The sequence below is a fragment of the Anopheles coluzzii genome, chromosome 2, assembly GCF_943734685.1.
Source record: "Anopheles coluzzii chromosome 2, AcolN3, whole genome shotgun sequence".
NCBI classification, from domain to species: Eukaryota; Metazoa; Arthropoda; class Insecta; order Diptera; family Culicidae; genus Anopheles; species Anopheles coluzzii.
Window position 1 is genome coordinate 121,821,378 of NC_064670.1, and position 24,256 is coordinate 121,845,633.

A 24,256-nucleotide genomic window follows, 5' to 3' on the forward strand; every position below is an offset into this window, starting at 1 on the left:
ACGGTGGAAAGCAGAGCATCACTATTCCAAGTAAACGTCGTAGTAATGGCATTAAAAGGAGACAGTGTAGTATGGGAAGGAGTTAAATGGACAAAAATTGCATCCTTTTATAATTGTGAAAAGGGTTTAAGAAGGGTTTGCATGTAATGAAAATAACAGCAGAAAAGAGATTTTTTCACTTTTAATATTTAAAAAAATGGGAATATCTTTCATGGGGTCATTTGACCCCCAAAGACGGCGTAATGAACTGCGTAGTGTCGGCTACGAGCGCTAACCTTCTCCCTCTCTTTCTTTTCGCAGTCCTATCCTCAGACACACACATATGAGCATCGTGTTGGTGTTGGTGCATTTCCATACCTGCTATGTAAACAGCGCGCGCGACCGCCGGCCAAGGAAAAATAGATTTCCTCACCGATCAACACTTCTCCAGGTGAGAACACGCGCGTTTTCACTCTCCCCATCTCTCTCTTTTTCTCTCACTTCCTTCACTTTCCTAATCGCTATATTTCCTTCTATCTGTCGCACAGGTATGGCCGGTTCTCTCTCTCGCAGCACGATAAAAAACGGATACAAACGCGCGTTGCGTCACGCGCACTCGCTCTTGCTTTCTCTCGCTCGCTCTCGCGCTCTCCGTTCTAAACCGCGCGTTGCGTCGCGCCTTGACAAAATACATCCCCGACGGAAGCCAGACGACGACGACGACGACGAAGATTGTCAGGCAGGCCAGGCAGACCCCAAACGCATTAGCTAAGCAACCTTCCGCGCGCGTGTGTTCGCAGTGTACGTTTTCGCGTCCGTATCGCAGGAAGCACAGCAGCAGCAGCAGCGCAGCTCATCATCATCACACAGTCGGCTTTGCTGTATTTTGTTGTTGTTGTATTGGCGTCTGTGTGCGTGCGTGTGTGTGGTCCCCAACGTCGTCGTGGTTTGTCGTTGTCAAAGGGTGGGTGGGTTGCACTGGTGGGGGCGGGGGAGAAGTGGGTTGGACACGCTGTTCAAACATCCGGGCGGGTGCACGGACGGACGGACGAGGGTGCTACGCTCTTCCCGTCGCCCAGCGCTGTTTTCGTCCTTCAGACTTGTAGACGGTGTGCGTGCGTGCGTGTGTGTGTGCGGTGTACATGCGTACAAGCTGGTGCGGTGCTGTGTGAATGTGTTGTGCGTGTGTGTGCGCGCGGTGGAGCCGTCGCCGTCGTTTGTCGTCGCCTGCCGTGTTTTTCCACTCCAACTCCCACCCTCGTCCTGCGTGCAGTTGCGTCGGTGAGGCGTAAAAGAAGCCAGAGCCAGTGAAAAACAAACAAGCATAAAAAGTAGGTAAGAAATGTGTGTGTGCGTGTGTGTGGAAATTGTGAAAGCGGGAAAGGGAGCAAGTACAGGCCACAGACGACCGTTTTTTTAGTCCTGTCGCTCCTAGAAGAGCTGTTATTCGTGCAAGAAGGCATTAGAAGGATTTAAAACCGACGCCTGCTATGATGATTGTCACGTTCTTCTTGACTTCAAAATAGCGTTTGACCCGCAATGTCCTTTTTTAGCTTCAAATGTTCATTCAAAAAGGGAAACATTCCTTTACACACTCAACTCACACCGGACCAGCACGCCAGCTGCGTGTGTGTGTCCGTTGTCCACTGAAGTGAAACGAAAAGGGGGGAGGGAGGAGGGGACGCTTTCTGTGTGCGTTCACTTCATTAGTCCAGTACACCCTCGGGCCCGGGCCGTTGCAAACGTCCAAAGCGAACAAAACACAATCCACATTCATCCAAGAAGCCTCTGACCTCAAACGCAGAGTGCTGCCGGCGTGTGTGTTTTTTTTTTGTTACTTCTCGTTGAACCCATCAAGCGAAACCGGCTTTCAAGTGGGTGGAAACGTTGGAGGAGAGGGAGATAGAGAGGGTTACTCCGGGTCAAAAACGGATAGGGGGCAGGGCGACGGTGTAAGGATGCTCGCGCAAGGATCGTAATCAAACAGCCGCGGGCCGTTCGAGCAGCGGAGTGACCAGTGTGTGGTTGTGTTTGTTGTGCAGTGTTGGAATTCTGTGTCTTTTTTTAAAGAAGCGTGTCCTTTGAGTGTGTGTGAAAAAGAAGTCTGTCTGCTGTGAGTCGCTGGAAAGTGTAATTTGGAGAAGAAAAACGGCATCCTTTTTCAACAAAGCTTTTGCTCTCAAGAGTGCAATGTGTACGCGGGTGTGTTTGTGTGTGTGTGTGTTTTCGTAAAAAAAGCCCTAAAGCCCCATACAGTTCTCATGTCTTCCTTCCATTCCATTTTTCAGGCTAATCGTAGTTGACGTGTGTGTGTGCGTTGCCAGGCGATGGGAAAATGGGTTTAGAGTTATCCTTTTCGTTGTTTTTTTTACGGAAAGTGACAATCACGCGAACAACAGCGCTCGCACAAACACACACACACACAAACACACAGTTTGTAAAGGAGAAGGATACGCGCATCCTTTTTTTCCTGGAAAAAGGGGGCCAATTTTCCGATGATTCCGACTCTTTCAAAGTTTGGTCCTTTGGGCGCACTCTCTCGCTCTCTCTCTCTCTCCCTCTTGGCTTGAGAAGATTGCATGAAAAAAAGAGAGAGCAAGAGAGCGAAGTGTTGTGCTCCTTTTTCACAGACAAGAAAGAGAGTAAATGTGTAAAATGTGTGTGCCTGTATGTGTGGCTGTGTGTGTTGATGTGGGAAAATTGTGAACCGAGCGCAGCAGCACCACCGAGCGTTTTCGAGGTTGATCGAGCATGAAAAGAAAAGCCTACTACGACGAGCCATTGGGGCAGGAAGGGAAGCGAAAAGTATGATGGTGGCTCATCCTCCTACCCCGACCGGGGGGTGATGGTAGGGAAGGGAAAGCCCGTCCCGTTTCCTTTTGTACGTATGCATGTGTGCGTAAGTGCGTGTCGGGACGAACGAACACACACGTGAAAGTGAAGGTGAAACGCAATCCAACCGGAAAAACAGCGTTCGAGGAAAAATGGAAAATGGGAAAAGTGGAAAAATGAAACGAGTGCAACTTTTGCCCTAGTGTGTGTGTGTGTGTTGGTGTGTATAGGAACACAAAAAAACGGGATACGAGTTTAAGCACTGGAAAAATTGAGCGCATGGGAGATGGGACGGTCGGAAAAGAGGATGGAAAATGCCAACCCTACTACTGCTGTAGGCTTTTCATTTCGGGGCCCGGTGAAAATCCTTGCGCGCAGCCAAGTGTAAATATTGTGAACCCCGGAGGATGCCTGTGGACGGTCGAGAGTGTCGTCGTTGCGGCAATCGCTTGGCACTTCGTTTTTGTGTGGTTTTTACTTAGTGTCGTAGTTTTTATTCCATAATTAACACATATTTCGCACAGTGAGAGAGCCAGAAAGGTGAATAGAAGGTGGTGATTAAGAGGAAGCGACTTTTTATTAGTGATCGGATTGCGAAAACAGCTCAAATCAAAGCGAAATCATCGTTCCCAGTCTCTGCAAACAGGTTCACTAATCCGTTCCAAGTCAACAGCGTGTGTTTAAGAGCGTTACTCGAGTGCTTCAGTTGCCAAGGTTGAATTGTGGGTACCACTTTTTGGAGCTCCAGTTTTTGGTATCGTGTGCTGCGTTGTGATAACAAACCCGCTCGGGTGTTTCCTGGAAGTAACCATCATCTGCCCACGAAAGCAGGAGCATTGAAAAGGGGTAGTAGCCACGCACAAGCACTAACCGCAAAGCCACAATCTCTGTCAGTCGTGTTTGGGTCCTCCTCTCACACACTCTGCCGTACTCAGGCTACCCCGAACGTGGAAATAGTCAGTTTTCACTCAGGTTGGCAACCTCAATCCGTTCTCCTCTTCTATCAGAAAAATGCATCTTCTTCTTGCCTAAAAACTTCCCCGGAATGGCATTGGCCTTCGGGATTGATTCTGCGGTCCCTGCAGAAAGGTGTGAACTGTTTGTCTCCCGTTGTCAAACGGTGTGCGTGCAGTTTATTTTATCGACACGGCTATTGCCTTTGCCGTTCGTGTGATAAGACCAACACGTGCTAAATCGAACCCAGCGTTTGTGTGTGTGTGTGTGTGTGTGTGTGAGAGTGTTTGTCGACGGTTGGTTGGCAGCTGTCTTTACCGCAGAGCGTACCAGCGTCACTCTTAATCAGCGTGAAAGTCACATTCCCTGCTGCATTTGTGGGATTGCCTCGCTTGCTGCCCTAACCAACCTCCCTGTTTTCTTTCCTTTTACTTTTTGGTTGTGGACGTCAACGCGTGAAGGTGCGCTTAGCTATCGTTATCAGTTATACACACACACACAAGCACACAGATACACACACACAACATTCAAACAGCATAACGGCACTTCAGGGAACCACAGCCGAACGACCAAATCCGTCATGCCGACGTGCCGATAAGCTGCGCCCAAGATTTGAAAAGGGATTTTCAGACCTTCGCCACGCTGCCGGGGGGTGTCTGTCTAGGTTTTCTTGTTTTTTTTTTGTTGTTGTTGTTCGGAACGTCCGCATTTGGATGTCTAGCCCGCACAGCGTCGTTGGGTGTGCCGAGGAATTCCTAATCCGTTGACGGTAGCGCTGTGTATTGGTGTGTTTCTGGCAAACTGCTAAAGCTGTTTTGATGTTTAACGCACGCGGAGAGAATACGGCAAAAAGCCCACGAAGGGCTTATGACATTTGTATTCACGGGAAGGCTTATGCTGCCGTCACTGATGGTATTCACCTTGACGTTGTGACTTTTTTGTGAAGATTCAAGTACCTGGAGTGGTAAAACATCCCCTGAAGCGAATGGTTTTGATGAAATACGCGCTACTGCATCACTAGTGGTGTTATATTTACATCAATTATGCGACTCGCTGCCTATCAGAAGAAGCATAACACGGGTGCAGAAATGCTCATGACTAATTTGGGAAGGTGTTTGAATTAGCTGGAACAAAAAGACTTTGATGTTCAGGAGTTACTCAACCAAGGGAGGAATGAACGGCATCTAATCTTTTGACATTTTCACAACATAATGAAAATAATGATTCCGAAAGCATGTCGTAATATGAGATTTGTAGGGGCTTTGGCAGCTCCTAGGAACTTAATATTGATGCCACCCCCTGCCCAGCAATCCAACAGTTAACACCGCACGAGACGAATCCACTGAACCCTGGCCTCAGGGCAGTCGTCTATCCTGAAATACACCGGAGCAAAGGCTCTAATGAAAGGCTCGGATATTATGTATCACAGCGAGGAGGGAATCCAATTTGCGGTGTACATATCTGGTTCCTTTTTTGCTCACATACCGCCTGGTTTTCATTCGCCATATGTCCCGGAGCAGCCTATCAGAGGTTGGTGGAGGTCAGTAGGATCAAATCAAATCTATATTTTTATCCTCTTTACGACTTCTCGCCTCCCTGTGTGGAGTAGAGTAGCCTGGTGTGGTCCCAGTTAGTTTTGTTGTAAATAATCTCCACTCAGTCGCACTGAGTGTGCTGCAGTTAGCTCGTACCGATCCGATTTGCCAAAGGATCGAATCCCCGGCGTGAAAAGGGGTTGAATTTCGCCATTCCCAATCGCGCACTCCCCAGAGTGTGTCTCCCCATTTTGTAAAAAGAGCCATACGGATGGTTACACACTGTCGGTGTATGTGTTGTATGGCCCGCAGGGCGTTAGCAAATGCAAATCTCCTCATTTCGGACTTTAATGCTAGCTTCAACCCCTTTTTTCGTGGCGACCTTTACCCAGCAGTACCCACTCCTCTGCATGCATAATTGAATTATGGCAGTAACGCTATCCGGCTGACACTCTGCATAGGAGCTCCGGTGTCTTTGAGTGTGTCCCGGTTGCTATACTACCGAAACTATTACCAGCAGGGGCTCTGCCCACCACGACTACCCTGATTGACTTTACTTTGCGAGGGGAGGGCCGGTGTTGTGGACGAATAAGCACCAGGATTGAAGTGATATATCTGTCCATCCTTCCAACGGGAGGGGCGATGGTGCGTTTTGTGAGAAGATGGCTGAGGCTTCCGAGCAAAGGCACAGCCAGCAGTGTGTATAGCAGCAGGTCTTTTGGGTTATATACGCTCTAATTAAGTTATTGGATTTTCCTCCGAACTCCGAAGGGCAGAGCAGGTATTTGGCTCGTTTGTGTGTGTGTGTGTGTGTGTGTGGCTGCGTATCAAACCTACGCTGGATCTTTGTGGCCGATGCGACACGAGCCGAGAAGCTTTCTCAACCGTATGGACAAAATTGTGTGAGTTCTGGTTCGATAAATCTCGCTGGGGATGGATGGATGGGACAGGACTGGGGCAGGAGTAGCATGTCACGATGGACAAATTAGAATAACTGGATCATCTGCATAGCTGATTGCAGATGGCCGCAACCGAAGATGTGTTGTGGTGTATCTGGAATATCGTCAGTGTAGACCACTTCGACGTGCGTCAGAATGTCGATGAAGAAATTTCACAAACTTTAGGTTAGAGTTTAGCTCCCTTGGCTTTAATAACAACATTTTGTCGTGCACATTGCATAACACTAGGCGCTTTGGTAGGGCTTTTTTGTAATCTCAGTTGAAAGTAGGTAAGCCGCTTGTTGGAACGTTTAGCATTTTTTTTGCCTTTCTTCATGATGGTTGTTGTCTGATGGATGATTATCCGCTTAACAGTGCTTACGATCGATGTACACAGTTGAACATGATTTTTTGCTGTATGCACTCCAGGTGCTGTGCTACCTTGACACAATATCCATGCCCCACAACCCGCACACTGTTGTTTTCTTGGCAATATGGACCATAAAACACAACCGAATGTTCTGTGACAGTGGCAAGGAAAACCCTGTTTTCCCTATTGCGCTGTTAACCTACTTTGCCCCGTAGTGTTGCACTACTCAAAAAAGGGACACTTTCGCCTGTTTTTGTTCCAGCGACCCTATTTTCCTAACGAAATGTCAACCGGCAAGTCCTGCAATCGCTATTCATATTGCGATCAAACAATGATGCCCTTTTTCCCTCCCGCTTTTTTGCGCAACAATTGCGCACACTGTAAGACCGCCGAGAGGTGTACAAAAGTGTTGCTGCCCTCCGTCGTGCAAGTATAATCTCCCCCGTCATCAAGAACCTTTCCTTATTATGGAGTCGCCCAAAAATAGAAGAAAACACTCACCCCCTCGTGTGTGTGTGTGTCGGTGTCGGTCGGAGGGTGGCCTTTTCAAAAGGGAAGTGCTGCTTACTTCGCACACCATACCGACGGACGTCAGCCGAAGCTCAAGGATGTTTATTATTTATCGAGAAACACTTTCCGCACTCCTCCTCACTCCCGGTAGAGCGCACCGGTGGGAGCGATTCTCACTTGCCACTTGCGCGGAAGAGCTTTCACGACCCTCGTCCGCTGCTAAATGAATCATTGGCCGTGGGGAAGCCGGGCAGGAAGACGTTCCAGCACAATCCGTCCCGGTGCGGTTGCTGACAGCGCACAAGCAGCCGCGAACAGTGCAACATGTGACGGCGAAAACGGTCTGGTGGGGTACCGTCCGCTCATTTGTCTTCCGTCCGGGGAGCGCTCCACTTACGATTGTGCTGCTCCTTCATTTCCTGGCACCGTGTTTTGCCGCTCGGGACCGAAAACTTCCCTTCCCTTGCTTGCTCGGTCCCTCCGTATTGAGCTTCTTTGTCGCTGGTTGTCGGTGTGTTTGTGTGTGTGTTGCGCGTAATCAGTGCAGATGGGTCGAGAAGAGCAAGATTGCCCTTGGTCCAGAGACTGGTGCTGGCTGCCATTGTCATAGGACCACCAACGTTTACCACCCGATTGCGTGTCTATCTATGCGGCCCATTGGCGGGAAACGGCTGTGCTCTTCGTTAGCACTCCATTTGGGTCATTTGTGTGGTGATGGTGGTGGCGCTGTATATAATGTCGCTCCAGCACCAGCACTCAGCGACACTTAATAGGCTCAACAGAGAATGGAGAAAGACGCACATACATATACCAATAGTGTGGCATTGCTGTGGGAAAGCGCACACACACTGTAGATACAGTATCAAGTCAAAGTTTTAGGTTTAATACACTTTTAAACTCATATAAAGAGGATGCCTTTGCTTATCATACCTAAAAAAGTACCACTTGTAATGCACATTGCATAATGTTAGGCGTTTTGAAGGAAACATTGAGCTCTTTACGGTTGAAAACATTTTTATTAATTTAAAACAAAGTAATTGCATTCAACAGAAACAATTGTGTGATGAAACGAATGACAAATGGATTCGCTGAAATGTGAGAACCGGATTTTATTGCTTCAGATTAACCGGCTACAGCGTAATTCGACGAAGAGCGCATCAGCACTAGCGCAAATCAAACCTCATATATATGTGTGCGCGTTCGTTTTATTCTTCGTGGCGATTTAGTACTGCCCCCCAGGGCAGCGCATTTGCTTTGCATTTTCTCTGCGCGTACAATTGAATCCACCCATCCAGCCCTCTCCAGGAAAATCGGGGAATGCCCGTGCTTTTCCAACCCGTGTCTTGCCTTGTCCTGTCCGTTCTTGACAGATCTGTTTTTTTCCTTGCTTTCCCTCTCTATCTCTCGGTGTGTTTGGTTCACTCATCAGCACACACACACACTGTCCATCTACTACTCCCCCCCCCTCTTCTCCTCCCCCTGCCATACATCCGTGACCTACACTAGCGAAAGTAGGCCGCGCGCTGGCCCGCGCACGGTGGTCGTATGTCATAGCGAGTGGTACAAAATCTAATTATACCTAGTGCACTAAAAATAGCTCCCAACACCGTCGACCACACACCCGTCCGGCCACTGCCTACCACACTCGGCACCGTATCTTATCCGGGGTCGTACGCCAGGGTGGAGAGATAGTGCTTGGGACAGGGAGAGGGGTGGGAAGAAGGTGATAGGAAGTGCACCGTGCGTGCACCATAACCTCGGGCACGAGTGGCGCACGAGTTTTCCACCATCACCACACCAACGGACCCGCGTATCGCGTTTTATTGATTCGTGGTCGCTCTTCTCTCGTCTATCTCTCGCACCCGGGGGGCGAGTTGTTTAATTTTGTTTTTTTTTTTGTTGGTAGGCTGGTCGTGATCTACATTTTCCGCCGAAAGATGGCCATTGGCTCACCACCAAGTGCAGTGTGCAGAGCGCGGAAAGAGAGCGAGCAGGTGATGGTGGCGAGCACTTTGCACTCAATTTCGAAGCAGTCGAGACACTCAACACTTGACGCATGTTCGACCCTATTGGAAAGAGAGAGAGTGAGATGAGTGTGAAAAAGGAAGGGGAGAAAGAAACACACCTTCACACACATACACACCCTTCAGCCGCTTCCGTTAATGGGGTGTTGTTTGCACAAAAACCGGATGGTTTGCGTTAGATTTCACGTACGCTCGCGGTCGTGTCTGTGTGCCTGTGGTGTGTGCGTGTGTGTGTTTGGTGGACCGTAAAAAGGGGGGGGGGGGGGGTTTGAGACGCGCAAAAATGGTTTACCACTTCCAATCAGGGTACGCTACGCACACCCAATACATGCGCCACAAACACACATGATGCAAAAAAATGATGCCGAATCGGTGATGATGTCCCGAAAATAACATTAAAGTGCTCATCTACCGCCATTTGTTTTCTTCTTTTGTGTTTGCATCGGCACGGCCACCTGCTCCACATCAAAACGGTCTCTGTTTTTATCAGCTTGAGCGGTTAACACTGTGTTGGTAACGCTCTATCAGTGTATCTATCACCGTATGCAAGGGTTGTGATGGCGATGAGACTCGCTTTGGATATCGATTACCTTGGCCATGTGGCCAGGTGTACCAGTGTTGGCTGAAGGTTTGAAGGCAGGCAAAACAGCAGCACAAAACCACCAGCGATTTGTGTTGGCAAAAAGTTGTTAAGTTAAGCCTAACTTGCCCGTTCATCCCGACGTTTGAAATGGAACACATTTCCATGGAAGTGGATTCATGTTATCGTTAAAAATGAAGCAACTTCCTGGAATTGGAACTGCTGCTTCCTTATTATGCTGGCAACTTTTGGGCTTTGATTTATCTCGTGCTTTTTGGGATGGTCCTGTATTCAAACATTTCCGGGAAGTCGTCAACCAAAGCCAAGCCGTTCCCAGGAGCTTTCCTGTCATGATGCAAACGTCATGGGCTTGTGTGAGAGGCAACCATGTGCTTAATAAGATAATATTGTACAGCGGAAAGCATAACTCTAGGCATTTTTTTACTGTAACAGCATTTAGCTGGACGTAAATAGGTTTGTTGTGTTATATTTTCCACCTTTTTAGTTTTCTTGCAAGCAGCTGTCACTGCGGGCGAAACATTTGGGATGGAAAACACAAACCTCAACATTTTACCAAACATCAGAATGCGTTTTTCGTGCCTTCGTGAGCATTTGTATAAGCATGGATTTCCCGTTTTCTTGTTCAGGCCTTCTTTCCTTCCTTCCTATCCTTATCCCTTGTGCGGTTGAGCTAGGACTGAAGCTTTCTTTCTGCTCATACTTCACGCCAGTGTGACGTTTGGGGATGCATCAGACTCACCCCGACTGTACAAACGCTTCCCAAGAATTCCGTTTCGCGGCTGACGTAAGGGTGCACAAAACCCTTTCGGACTGACGTGTAGCAGCGCGCACACACACGTCAACGTTTGGAGATGATAAATATTTAAAGAATGTGTTCCTCTGCCGCTCTTCGTTTCCGTTGTTGCGGGTTTTTTGATCCTTTCCTTGGAAAAAAGCACAGTAGTGTACCGCATTCATGGGGGGTTTGGATTATTTCGTTCCTGTTTTTTTGCTTCACTCTTTTGCTGCAGCGCTGTTGTGCTCTGGGTGCTGTCGCCCACAGCCCGTAGCCCGTGTTGGGGTTCGTTGACCTTTTGCTGTGTGTGTATTTCCCCGTGGTTAGTAGAAGCCATTTTCATGATTTGCTTTTGCGCTTGAAGAGCAGGTGGAAGCAGTTTCATTCGCAGAATGAACTTTACCAATTGCAAGAAAGCATATTGTTGCTTCACTCTCAACAAAGGGGGGACTTCATTTTTCACCAAGCAAGCTGGTTTGTTTTTCGCTGTAGTTTAATGACGCTGAAAAGCAAAGAAAACTCTGTGTCCTCTGTGATGCCCTTATCGCGTGTACGCCCACAAGAAAAGCGAATGGAGAAGAAATATGATGAAAAATGCTTTCCCCATCGGTGGTCGTCCAGTCCATCCGACCCACACAGCAAACGGAAGGAAGTTATCACTCCCGATACAGAAACAACAACGGCTGGGTTGGCTTTCTTTGTGTACTGGCCGTTTGCAGCAGCTGGGAGGAAGCCGAGGAAAGCCTTTTTTAATCCAACAGGCTCTCTCCACCCGGCCCAGCCCAACCATAACTTCTTATCAAAGCCGCGTGTGTCGCGCGCGCGTCCGGGGAATACAACGGCCCGGGTCGGGTTGCTGGTACCATTGCGTGCGCCAACTTACCGCTGGCATCCCACTCCGCTTTTTTGTCGTGCATCCTTTTCCAACCACCGACATGCAAAGGCACGTGCGCGCACACTGAAGTGGGAAACTGAAATCAAGAAGAGCCAAAGCAGACGGGGCAAAGAAATTACACGGAAAAAGAGCATTCCACTGGTGTTGCTGTGGCGGCCATCGGATTGTGTCGCTTTTGTCGCGAGTTCGAGTACCCGCCCTAGGGGGCTAGAGGAAGGAGCTATTTTTCTTTCCTCTTACACCCCAAATGATCCGGCTTTTCCACCGTCACACCGGAGAGACGTTCACAATCTCGGCATGACTTTATCTTCCTGGGGATGATAAATTATGAATCTATTCGAGGGGTGTTGGGATGCTGTTGGCACCACCACCACCACTTACCACCACCACCCGCTAAGCTGAAATTATCAGTACCGGCGGGGTCATTTCCACCCAATTGGCCCCTGCCTGCCCCCGTTAGGCCTCGTGGCTCCGATTGTCGTTTCATCGCCGAAGCTTAACGATCTTTCTGTTGTGCCCGTGGTGCCGTGAAGCGTGAAGGCGACCGTTTGCCCACGTACCGATTAAAATGTGCAGCTTTCAAAGCGCTCTAGGATGGAGCGGGGGTAGGAATTTAATCGATTTGAAGCCGAGACGCGCTGGCTTTTGTTACGCTGTTTGCTGGAGAAAGAAGTAATCTTACGCGTTTGTAAAATAATTGATGATGTTTGCGCGGGAAGCTGTAACAGGCGTGCTGAAATTAATGTGAGCAAAGCAGGAAGTAGTAACAGTTGGAAAAGTGTGCTTTCGTTCGAGACTTTGAAGCAAAATCGTGAAGTACCATGCGTCTCCATCATGCGGCACACGTGGTAAGATTGATTAAATTGATAGAAAATAATACTTCCTTACTCGTGGAATGGTATAAAACCAGCATTAAACATAAAAAGAATCATTTTTTACACAAACGTAAATTGAAAGTTTTGTGGAAATTCCGTGATTAAAAGTACGACATGGCAATACGTAAACGACAACCAATTCAATCAACCTGACGAGACACGAGCCGCAATCGTATTGATTTTTCCGAGAGTGTACGTATTCACACACACACACACACACACACACACACACACACACACACACACACACACACACACACACACACACACACACACACACACACACACACCGCTGGTGCCATTTCGATGGCTATTGTGCGTTGTGTTTGTGCGCCTCATCTCGTTGCGATCTTATAAAAGTTCTGCGTGACCTCCTTTTTTTTCCTCCTGATACTTTCGCCCCTTTTGCAATGCGCGTTCCATCATCATCACCCTCTTTCTCCCTTCACAATCTACACCTTTACCATACCGGTCGGTCGGTTCTGTCTCCCCTTTCTCTCACACCCATCAATCACGGGACCCCCGGGGACAGGGGAGGGTGGACAGAAAATTCAATTAAATTATCGCAACGCAATGATTAATTAATTTTCCGGGCAACGCACGTTCGGCATTTTGACGGTGCCGCGCTGCTATTTTCCCCGTTGTGTGTGTGTGTGTGTCAACTAGAACCATTGCTGCAATCCTGGTACATGAAAGCCCGCCAGAAAACATCATCATCATCATCATCCGCTCTGTGAACAGTGCTTGAGGCTTCTTTTTTTATCCCGTGAGCGGATGGTGACTGTGTTGTGACGAGTTTATTGCAGCAGCAGCAGCAGCAGATTGCATTAGGTGAAATGAAGGCCAGCGTGTGGAGTTCGCTCAGTCCCGGAAATGGGAATAACAGCTACTAAAATGCGGCGGGGCAACAACACTGGTCCGTGGGCTGTGCGTTTTGGGGGTGGCAACAAAAAAAGGGGTGCGGAGGCAACCATTTCCCACCGCTTGTGCCGGACAATAATTTCCCCCGAGTGCTCTCGCAAGCAACGACGATCGACGCGGGAGCAACATGCGCTCGAACGCGTCGACCTCCTTTTCTCCTCCACCGCACCGTTGGGTTGGGTTGATGGAACAGCGAGCATAAAAATGCTTACGCAAACAGGCTCCGGGGCGTTTGACGGACTCTTTGTGTGTGTGTGTGTGTCTGTGGCACGTGTGAACAGGGCCAACCCATCCCGTCCCCGTAGTGGCTGTGTTAAAAGCTTCGGTTTATCCTTTTTACCGTGTGCTAGAGCGGAAAAGGGTGATAGGAGGGAAGGGGCGCCATGGGAGGAAACGGTGGAAGCTGTGGATGGAAATTGATCCACGATCCATTACTCCATTAGCTTATAATTTTCTCTACTCTCTTTTTGTGGGTCCGGTTGTCCTGTGCTGCGGCGGCGGCGTTTGGTCGCTTCCGGCGGTGGAAAGATGCACCACCGATACTAATAGCTTTATGTGAGTGTGTGTGAGTGTGTGTGGCTGTGTGGCAATTATTTCAGCTGCCGCTGTGCCCCACACGTTGCTAGCTGGTGCTGGATGCAAGCTGTTCCTTTTTTCCATTACTATAATTAAGTAATTTAAGTGTATTAAAGTCAGTCGTGTGATTGTGACAAGTGAGATATGTAAAAATTTGATTGATTTGATTGAGAACAAATAACACAAAGTATATACAATAGCAAATACATCAAATGATTGGAACAATTTCACAAAATAATGGCATTTTGTCTTCCCATTTGTGACACATTTATTTTGTTATTTCTTGATTCATTTTATCGTCCTTTCTTCTTTCTTAAATGTAATATTATAAATGTACCTATTAGATGTTCTCTATATTTCTTCGACTATAATAAGATCTTTTAAAATGATAAAATACTAAACTAGTTTTTCTTTTTTTCCATTTCAGGGTTGTTAAAATGGCTCAAAAAACATCTTCTCAGCTTGCCTGTCTGAGAGATTGTTGTGACTTACTCACTTGAAGTCTCTCGATATAATAAATAGCCGGATTATCTTATGTGCCTGTGTGGCTGTGTTGAAAGTGTGTGAGAGTGACAACTGAGTGAATTTCATATATTTTATTCTGTGTGTTTTTCCTAATGAAATCGTCAGTACTAAAAGCGCTTAATGGTTCTACATCTGTGTGAAAAGGGCTTTTAAATTATAGTTTTCCCCCTTCTTTTTTATTCCCTCTCTTGTGTTCGCGTTTGTGTGACAGGTGGTCAAACCCCAGTGCTAGGTGTGCCGTACAGCAAAGTGTGTGTGCGTGTGTGTGTGTGTGCGTACCAGTATGAGTGTAACGAAATATGCGGCAGAAATATGAGGTGGCGCTGCGTGACGAGCTGTGCTGAATCCGGTGCGCACCACCGTTGCGTGTAGCGCTTTTCCCTCCCGATGGGCGGTAAACTGGCCCCGGCAGTCTCGACTGGTAGTCCCTGCTAAGTTCCGGGGCGTGTGTGTGTGTGCTGTGTGCTGTGTGTGTGTGCTGTGTGTAGTGTGAAGAGTATCCGGCTTTAGACAACCTTCTGCAAGTGCCACCAGAATGGGCTGCGGACAGAGCAAGATCCATCTCTACCCGAGGAAGAACAAAAGTAAATCGAACGGCAAGAAAAGCGGCCACAGTAAGTAGCGCTGTCTGTTTGTACGCGCAAAGGCGTTAGTAATTCGATTTGCAGTGTGTGTACTGTTTTCGGTGGTAAAACGAAGGTCCAGCTTGCTCGTTGAATGATTTGCAGTGGAATTTGAATGTACATTTCAGGAGTTTAAATGGTTTAAGGGGCTCCTCCAGGGCCCTGGAGAGGATCAAACGCTGCCGATTAAAGGGAAATTGTGAGGCACCCACACAGATCAAATAAAATGCTCGAAGCCCCGTCTGCACGCGTCGCGGTTGTCCATCATCTTCCCAGCGTGGGCGCGGGCGCGGGTGCTGAAACCTTCACCGAAACCTGACTGACGCCCAAATTGGTCGATAAAAGATCGCTCTATTTTTGGGGGCCGTTTTTACACCCGCCTCTCTGCGCGTTCCATTGCGTTGTGCTACATGGGGCATCGGGGTTAGGAAATCAATTTTATTAAAAAGAAGAAATAGAGGAGGAAAAAGCAGGTATAAAACGAGCATCTGGTCGAATCGAAGCATGTTTTTTGTTGTTGTGTGCCGTGCTTCTTTTATGGCTACTTTTAAGCTCCGGTCGGATCCGGCCTGGGGCTTCGGTCTGCAAATCAATTTCGGACCCAACGTGCTGGGATGGGTGGCGGAGGCATTTGCGGCCATAAAAGCGGCAAAAATATGGACAGCTAAGGTCGGAGCAAAAAGCCAACGGCAGCGCAAACCGGCCAAACTGTTGAACCTGTGGGCCAGTGTGGAATTTGGCACAGAAAATAGCTGTGCAGAAGAGGCTAAAAAACTTTTTCTCTGTGGGCCATTTAATGGGAGTTTTTTTTCTATAGTAAACGAAATATGCTTTAGAACAAAAGCTTCTGGATTAGGGTTTAAAATTTACCCCAAGTATCGTGACTCTTTTGCTACAAGTATTTTGAACTAACCAAAATAGAGAGGTGGCATTATAGCTGTTTCCAGCTAGAAAAAATTAAAATGACTTTAATGTTTTTATTACTATTTCTTGCAATTCGCTTGCTTTTGCGAAATCATTTCACATGCACGAGTGAGCAGGAAATAGCTTTTCCAGCTCGGTTCGTTTGATTTTTCCCGCGGTGGAATTTTGTCCACCACCTCTGCCGCCGTGGTGTGTTTCAACTTCTTCGAATTTTGATTGAGAGGTTATTATCAAAATAACTGTCCTTGGGAGAGAGAGCCCCCCGTTTTATGTCCTTGCGCAGACACTAATTCCATCAAAATGAACCTGACTGTAATTTAACGACACTCCAGCCGCACCTGGGAAGAAGAAAACCGGCACAACAAATCCGTTCACCGTGCTCTCACGTCCCCGTGCCTCGCCGAACGGGTCGTCGCCGTCGTTCTGAAACCGTCGACAGACTTGTGGAGAGTGTAAAACCGGACGTAAGAAGCTAAATTGTGTGAAAATTGCTTTATTGATCGGATATTCTTGGTCGGGGCGCCCAGACACACACACACACACAGGTGGTCAGGTGTGTATCGTGAACGGTACAGGACACGGCCGTGTTCTCAATCCAGTCCGACAGGTTCTCAGGGTGGGTTTTTTATTTAATTTGGTCAACTTTCAGTCAAAAGTGTGGTGGTTTTGCTGTTCTTTTTTTCATTTGTTAGCTGTCCGGCTGGTGTAGCGGCAGCATAATGACCGCCGCACATAAATGTCCGTCCCAGGTGAGCCTTTTTCCCCCGATCGATAGAGCATGGTGTTGTGCCCTTTTGCCTTACCTGCTTTGTGCGCTTGCTGCGTGGATTGTCGCTCGGCTTGGTAGCCATTTTGCACGCGGTAATGGATAATGGTGATAGAAAAGTATGGCGGGTGAAGGAGGGGCGATTTTTTCCGGTAGGTTCGGGTTGTGTTTACATCGAGCAATAATCATTATTTTTGTTTCTCCGACAGTGGGCAAAGGAGTTCGCCCTGGGAATGGAGTGAAAAGTGCAAATTAAGCTCGTTAGCATTGATGGGCGTTGGTTTTATTTTTTGATGTTGCTTTTGTTTGTGTCGGCGATTATGGTTCTGCCCTTTCCGCTTAAAACGGGTAAATGATACTTTTCTAGAGCCTGTGAAATGACAAATCAATGTGAAATGATAATACCTGTTGATATTTTTGGCGCACGTTTCTCGTTCGGGGCACAGACATTCTGGGAAGGTCCTTTTGTCTGCCTTGAAAGTAGTGAGCGTTTTCTTTCGGGGTTTGAGTGGTGTTTTTTAAATTTCATAATAAATTAATAACGTTTCTCGTGCCCAATGGAGCATAAATTTGAATGATAAGTTGGTTGTAATATGCAAATCTTAAAATATTACCACAAATTGCATGCTGCATTTTATCGCCAATATCCTGCTAAAACTTTGCTCCAGATATTACAGACATATTCTTTCTCTCTCTCTCTCTCTCTCCCTTCGGTTACATTGGTTTAGTGGACGGTCGCGAACAGCCAGCCATAAATCAATGGCACTGGCCATAAATCAGTTCGTTAGGTGAAGTTTCGCTTCTCTCGGGACGCAGAATCCGATCCGAAAGGATGTGGCGAAGCAAGAAAAACCAGAAAAAATGGCATGTCGTGAAGCGGGAATTGATTTTTCTTGTTCTCTCGGCTGTGGTCGTAAACCGAGCAACCAAGCGGGGTTGGAAATTTGCTATGCAACAAAAGCATAACACGTGTATATGTGGATGTGCGGGTCGGTGGTAGTTGTAGCCGCAGCATTCATAGCTTAGATGTCACCCGGGGGAAAAGGCGAGTTAACTTTCTTTGGAGAATGTTTCTTATTTTTATTTTTGCATCTGTTTTCCCTTCGCCTGCAAACAAATTCGCTACGAAGCGCGCACCCGCCCTTGCAGTGGAAGGACACAATGGGGTGCAAAGCAGCTTTTATTGCACGATTTATGCAGCACGCGCCCCGCCGCAAAGTGATAAGTTTTGAGCGTTGGTAATTTCATTGCCAGTGTTTTGCATCTCGTCGCTTCGTTTCTGTTGCTGCCCCAATCCGCGCGCTCGGATAAAGTCCGCAACAGCAGCTGACAGTTCCCTTGGTGGTAGATTTCAAATCGGTCATCGGTCACAAACACAAGGGCAAGGAGGTGTGCGGCAGCCTAATTTGTCTTTTTGCGCCCACGTTCCACGTTCCCCCGGAGCCGGGGGTTGGCAGAGTAAAAGAAGATTAATGAGGTTCGTTTTTGGCCCCTCCGAAAAAAGCTTGCGGTGGTCGATGACTGGCGTCAGGTGTAGATTGCGTTCTTTTGTGCTGGTCAACATGCTGGTCAATCCTGCCCTCCTATTTGTGCTGTTTTTTGTCCACCAAAGGGAGTCCTGCTATTGGATGAAAATGGTTTAAATTGCTCCCGACGTACACCAGACGATTATTCTTCGGTTTGGTAGGATTTAAGAATGTTGGAGTTCCCCACACTGTGTTGGCAGAGTGTCAATTTTATGCTGCAAAACAGATGTTCGTAATAAAAGCGACTAATAAATAATGTAATTGGAAGCACAAATCGCCTAGATTTATGCAATGCTCATCACAGAACAGCGCCTAGATTTATGCAATGCTCATCACAGAACAGCTTTTTTAGATGGGGGCCCTGCAAAGTCTTGTTGTTAATCGTTTGTCTGTGTGCCTGCAAGCGCTCCAAGCAGTGTTAGCTTGATGATTAAGCTTTGCAGCACCCGATACACCCTTACTTTGCACGATTAATTACCCTTACCCATCACGCCTTTGTTAATGGGTACGGTTGATGTATTTTGTAAATATCTTACCCATCCTGCGTCACTTGAATGTATACTCTTTCCCCATTTGCGAGGCGCTCTGCATCAAGAATCCATAAATCATAGCACAGGGAAGCTCGATGAGCGGCTTCTTAAAAATGCCATTTTGTACCTTCATCCCCCCGTGGTCTTGCTTTGGGTGCTGAAAAATGAATGAATCAATTCCGATGGCCGCCGCTTTCCCATCGATCGGCAGGGTTGTAGTACATTTTAATGAAATCGTACCCCCAAAATGCTTGTTCTGGGCTATCGAACCTTGAGGCAATCTTCGCACTTTATCGCAAGGGTCACGAGCCAACACAAACATTAGCTTCCTCTACGTTGTTGTCTCTTTTGCAGATCAGTTTTAGAAATTTATGATATTTTTAGGAAACACCCTCTCGCTCTCCGCTTCCACAACGCGTTCCGAACGCTCGAGATGGTTGAAAAGTTATAATGATCTTTTCGCCCAAAACCAACCGCCCCCCACTGCTTGTTGTAAACTGTGGCTAGTAGTATAATGCGGAGCCTAAAAGTGGTATCAGTTTTGGGTTTCGGAACAGCATGCCGCTGCGAAAAAGGACGAACAGAGGACACACACACACACGCACGCACACAAACAGAGCGTGCCCAGAGCATTCCGACCAGTCGGCTGGAACCGTTCGTTGTTCACTGGTTCACTGTTGCCATGTCGGAAATGTTAACCACCACTCAGACCCACACACACACACACTTACACACAAGTACCGAGTGGAGAGCTCAGGAATGTTGCTCGCATGTGTGTATGTCTCTGCAGGGCGATGATACACGCTCTTGCGTATGTTAAATAATTCACCAAACTAGCCGGCTCGTTTCGTTTCGGCTTGTTGGCGTCCCTTTCTCTTGCGTACATTGCTTTTTGAGGGTTACTGTGCGAATTAAGATTTTGCCATCGATTTAAATGTTCCAAATTTGATTTCCAAATTCCGCTTGCAAAACCGCCTTAAAGTATGCAATACGCGTTACCAAAACTGCCTAACCGACCAGCGCTCACTTGAAGCGAACCTGCATGCTTACTGGAGCTTTCGGTAAGACCGGTTTCAAAGGGCAATCGGGCGCTGTACAATCCTTTGGCACCGGGGTAGACAACCCGGCCACAAAGAACAAAGGCGCACACACGGCGCGATACCTTACGCCGTTCGGGTTTTGGTTGCGCACTGCCGAATCCGTACAACGGACCGTGCCGGGGAGTGGAGTAAAGGGGGTTTCGACTTCACAGATTGTTGTTATTAAGTTGTTAGGATGAAACCGGGTTTTATACCGTAGTGCCGGTGTGTGTGTGTGTGCTCGAGCTCTAAAACAAAACCACAGCACAAAGCAAAGCGTCAACCGGCGGCGGCGGGGTTTCTTGCTGACGTCAGTGACAAAGTGACGCGTGAGTTTTAGCCGGAGGTCCTCAAAGCGGAAGGAGAGGAACCCCTTTGGGAGTGTAAAAGTTTGCATTGAACTGATTGGTGGTGAGATGGGAGAACTGAGAAAAGGAACGTGAGAGAGAGAGAGGGAAGGCATAAAAATGTCCCAAGTCATCGGAAAAACGGAAAAGCGTGTGGACGTGATTTAACGAGGACACTTTTAAGCATCGTTTGGGAATTGAAACCACACCGAGCACCGAGGACGAGGGCCAAAAAAACTGAAATAATCATCTCGTCCTGGGTCAGGCCAAGGTAGAGTAAAGAGAGGGAAAGACCATTTGTATTTGTGGCCATTCGTATTAGGAAAAGGCCTTTTTACAGTGTCTCAAGTGAGATCGATCGAGAGGCTGGAGAAATATCATTATTTCCGGCGTTATTTTAATCCATTCCAAGTGGCTCTTTATCATGTGCCAAAGTGTGTCGCGTGAAAACTTTTGTCGCATTAAATCTTACTCCAAGACGTGTGGCGCGATAAATTAACAGCTTTTCTCAGGTGTGCTTTTCATTGTTTTCCAGTTTTCGCCTGTCATCTTTTTGAGTCACCGCTACCGTCGTGGTACAGCAATTAAAATCAAATTTCTGTTTTATAGCGCTGTGTGTGTGTGCTTTGGGTGGGTTGAAAAAAAGGCGCCTGCAAACAGTAAGATAATGAAATCGATTTTCCACCTAACAGGATGTGTTTTTTGTTGTTTTTCTTCCCAACACAGCGAGTCGCAGTTTTCTTTTGATTAGACAATGTTTCTCTTTCTTTCTTTCGTCTCGCCGTTTCTTGTGGCCTTGTGGCTAGAGCGGGGAACAGGGAAAACTTTGTCACTTTTGCGAAAATGAGTTTCATTCAAGAAAGAAGGGAGCAAGTTTTTTGTTTGTTTCATTGCACTCATTTCGATTTCTAGCGAACAGAATACATCTCTTTTATTTACCATTCCGAGGTTGTTTTCATTCCGCATTTTCCCCTCTCGCCCCTATACTGGGAAGGAAATGGATAAAAAAAACTACACCGAGAAACGTGTAAAGTTATAAAAAGAACGATAATTTGCTGCAGAAAAGCATCTCCGGTGCGCCATGCCGGTCTGGTCCGGTGCACGACTTTCCGCTTATCTTTGAAGCGTGTGGCACACGCTCTCCCACCAGCAGCCTGAATAAACTAAGATGAAAACAAACACTTTCCGAGACAACAGCAGCATACAATGGCAAGAGCACAACACGTAAAAAGCTGCAAGTTGGCTGTGGCTTTTTCTCGCTGGCCGCTTTTGATTCGTGTTCTATTTCCGTGCCGACGTTTTAGTTTTCTGCAAGTTCGACCGATTCTGCCCACGTTCCTTATTCCTAGAATATCCTTATTCCTTTTTTCTTGGCAAAACTTCGATCTTTTCACAGGAGAGAGAGACGCCTTCGAAGACGGTGGCAGTGGTTTGCTGCAAGTGGGGAGTGGAAAATAACTCGACCACGGCACCACCGGCTATTGAAGCAGGACGATTTCACAGTTGGTTAGGGGGTATGGTTGTTGCGGGGCACGTCCTACCCCACAGGCACACAAACACACAGGCAACGTGAAAGCACGCTTTGGGCAGACATTTATTTCTGAGCTAGTAAAAAATTATTGCAAATGAGCATAACGAGCAATGAGCTATATTTAGCTTTAGCGGCACGAAGCGCAGCTAAAGGAAAGTGGTGGCATTTCGGTAAGAACCAGGCAGAGCCCACAGGCAGCATAGAACCGTGCAGTGATTCGATTACCCATTCGAGAGAGCGAAAGAGGAAGGTGCTTAGCAAACGAACATAATGTGTGCCGCGATGTTTTTTTTTTCTTTTTTTTTCGGGTGATGCCATTCGGTTGAAGGCGGCAGCTCATCTCCATTTCGTCTCCAGGCAGGGCAAGTTGGTATATGGGGGCGTGAAACGGTGATTTATAATACACCAGCACAGCAGCACGAGCACCGATTCAGAACGATGGTTTTCCCCGAAATGAGCCACATGAGGTGTGTGTGTGTTTCTTCAGGTCTTTGCGGGTTGCTCGCCCGTCTTACCGTGGTGGGCCCATCAAGCGGTGGCGCAAAGGTAAATTGCGAGCATTTGTTTCCATTCCATTTCCATTTCGAGTGGCTTCAGCGGCGAAAAGACTGAGCCTTGGCTTGCTGAAGAACACACACAGGAAATCCGCGATACACTACCCGTATCTTAATATACACTCGCGGTGATGGTGATGGTTTACCGCGCCAACATGTAACCGTGTCGCGTAACGCTGCTGTCTTTTTCCCCCCTACATTACATGCTATCACGAGCCGTGTGTTTAACAGCCAATCTCGAGTGGCATATTACATTCTGTGCGCCTGTGTGTGTGTGTGTGTGTCGCAAGTAAATTGTTATTGGAAGCCAGTAAGAGACCGGCGGCTGGTAATGAACGGTTTTGCAGCAGAAGTTTACATTTCCATCACAGCCCAAAATCCGCACACGACGAGGACGGAAGGGAAATTTATCCAATTTTTCAACCTGCAGGAAAATAGATTGAATAATGTGCGTTTGCAGATCGTTTCTTTCACACGGTGTCTGTTGTTGCTGCAGTAAATCCCCATGTTAGTGGATGGATTTCGATGCCTCGGTCTCTGAAGGAAAATGCCGATTTGTGTGGATCAGGCGCTTGGGAAATGTAATTTAAAGCCGTGAAATCGAACGATTTAATGTAAAAGAATCAGTTTGAAAAGAAAGATATCGGCCTGAATTTTACTTTAACATGATTGGTAGCATGCAAATAAGGAATTTAATCATACTTTAAATAAATAAATAATGCTTTTTTATAAAGCACCAGGCTTCTCCATCATGCAGTCAGGGTTGAAAATTAAAGTCATAAATAAACTCAACATTCATACTCAATGATACTGCAACGACTTAGGTCAACTGTGAGTAATAAAATGAACAGACGAGCTACCGTTAATTAATCTATTTGCCCTCGGCTTGTTTACAAAAATGAGCGTTCCATTTGCACATCACTGGAATGGACGAGTTTGCTGGTACATTATCGTAAAAAAACGGTTCGTGGAAATTCATTACTACACTTCCCGGTTTCCTCGCCCCTTGGGGAAAGTTCATTCGGGTTTGATTGCCATTTAAAATCGATTTGCCAATTCATTTGCGTTAAACACGTTGTCAAAATGTGTTTCCTCGCCCTTCACCCTGCAAAGGAATCAGCCGCTCCCATTCACACTGATATACTGATTTTCATTTCCTCTGCCGGAGCCATTTCCTCCCCTCCCCCCCCCCCCCATTCTTTTTTGTGCCAACCAGCCTCGGGTCGAATCTATATCGAACGCGTTGAGTGTGAAGATTTTGCGTTTGCGAAATGATTCGCCTACCACCATTCGTGCGCCCTAATTATCATCTGTTTATGTTACGTTTTGGCGCTGTTCGATCGTTTGTTTGCCCATTGAAATTTATGTGTGTGTGTGTGTTGGGAGGGAGCAGGGTGGTGGTTTGCTAAATGGATCTTTACTCGAGTGACTCAACGGGAAACGGGGACGGGGGATAATGTGCGAACGGTGCCACGCTTCCATCATTTTTAAGCCAATCAGCTCAGACGAAAAGTTACTTTCACGCTTCCACTCCACCCTGCTGAAGCGTCTCTATTTCGCCATCGAATGCCGTCGTGAAAGAAACAGATTATGTGCTTCCTGCCGGCGCCGACAGTGTGGCCTTTTACCTCCATCGCCCCACGCACGGCTGTGTGTTCTCGCTCGCAACGCACACGCCCATCGGAAACAATCTCGGCGTGGATTATTAATCTGACGACACTTCGACTTGACGTTTGACTCGCTCTCGAGCGTTTTGAATTATTTACACACAGCGTCCTTTTGAATAGGCACCTCAAGGTTTCGCTTCAAGACATGCCCGTCGTTTTGCAAGGCCCGGGGCGCGGGGGTAAGCATCTCTCAAACGAAACTGATGCCGTTTCTGTTTCAAACAGCGCCACAAATGGTTCATCATCCACTTTCTTCAACACCACTCCTCTTTCTGTGTCGCTGAGCGTTGTTTGGAGAGGAAATCAATTTTGAATGGCAAAATTTCGCACCAGACGCCAGAACGGTGAGTGAGCAGCAAAACAACCCACAAGGGAGCACCGGTCAAGGACGCAAAGGGT

The 24,256-nt window shown here is 47.4% G+C and overlaps 1 protein-coding gene across 8 annotated transcripts in view; it reads left to right on the forward strand.

The window, feature by feature from the left end:
• The first annotated feature begins 627 nt into the window (after positions 1 to 627).
• The window catches only part of LOC120950107 (alpha-protein kinase 1-like), a 72,905-nt gene continuing 49,276 nt past the window's right edge, over positions 628 to 24,256 (forward strand). Inside the window, exons 1-3 of one of the 8 annotated variants that reach the window (XM_049605122.1) lie at positions 628 to 943; positions 14,213 to 14,344; positions 14,522 to 14,924. In XM_049605122.1, the coding sequence (XP_049461079.1) occupies positions 14,846 to 14,924 (79 nt within the window). In that variant the 5' untranslated portion in view covers positions 628 to 943; positions 14,213 to 14,344; positions 14,522 to 14,845. The other 7 variants (XM_049605123.1, XM_040367872.2, XM_040367873.2 and 4 more) reach the window with 7 other exon arrangements.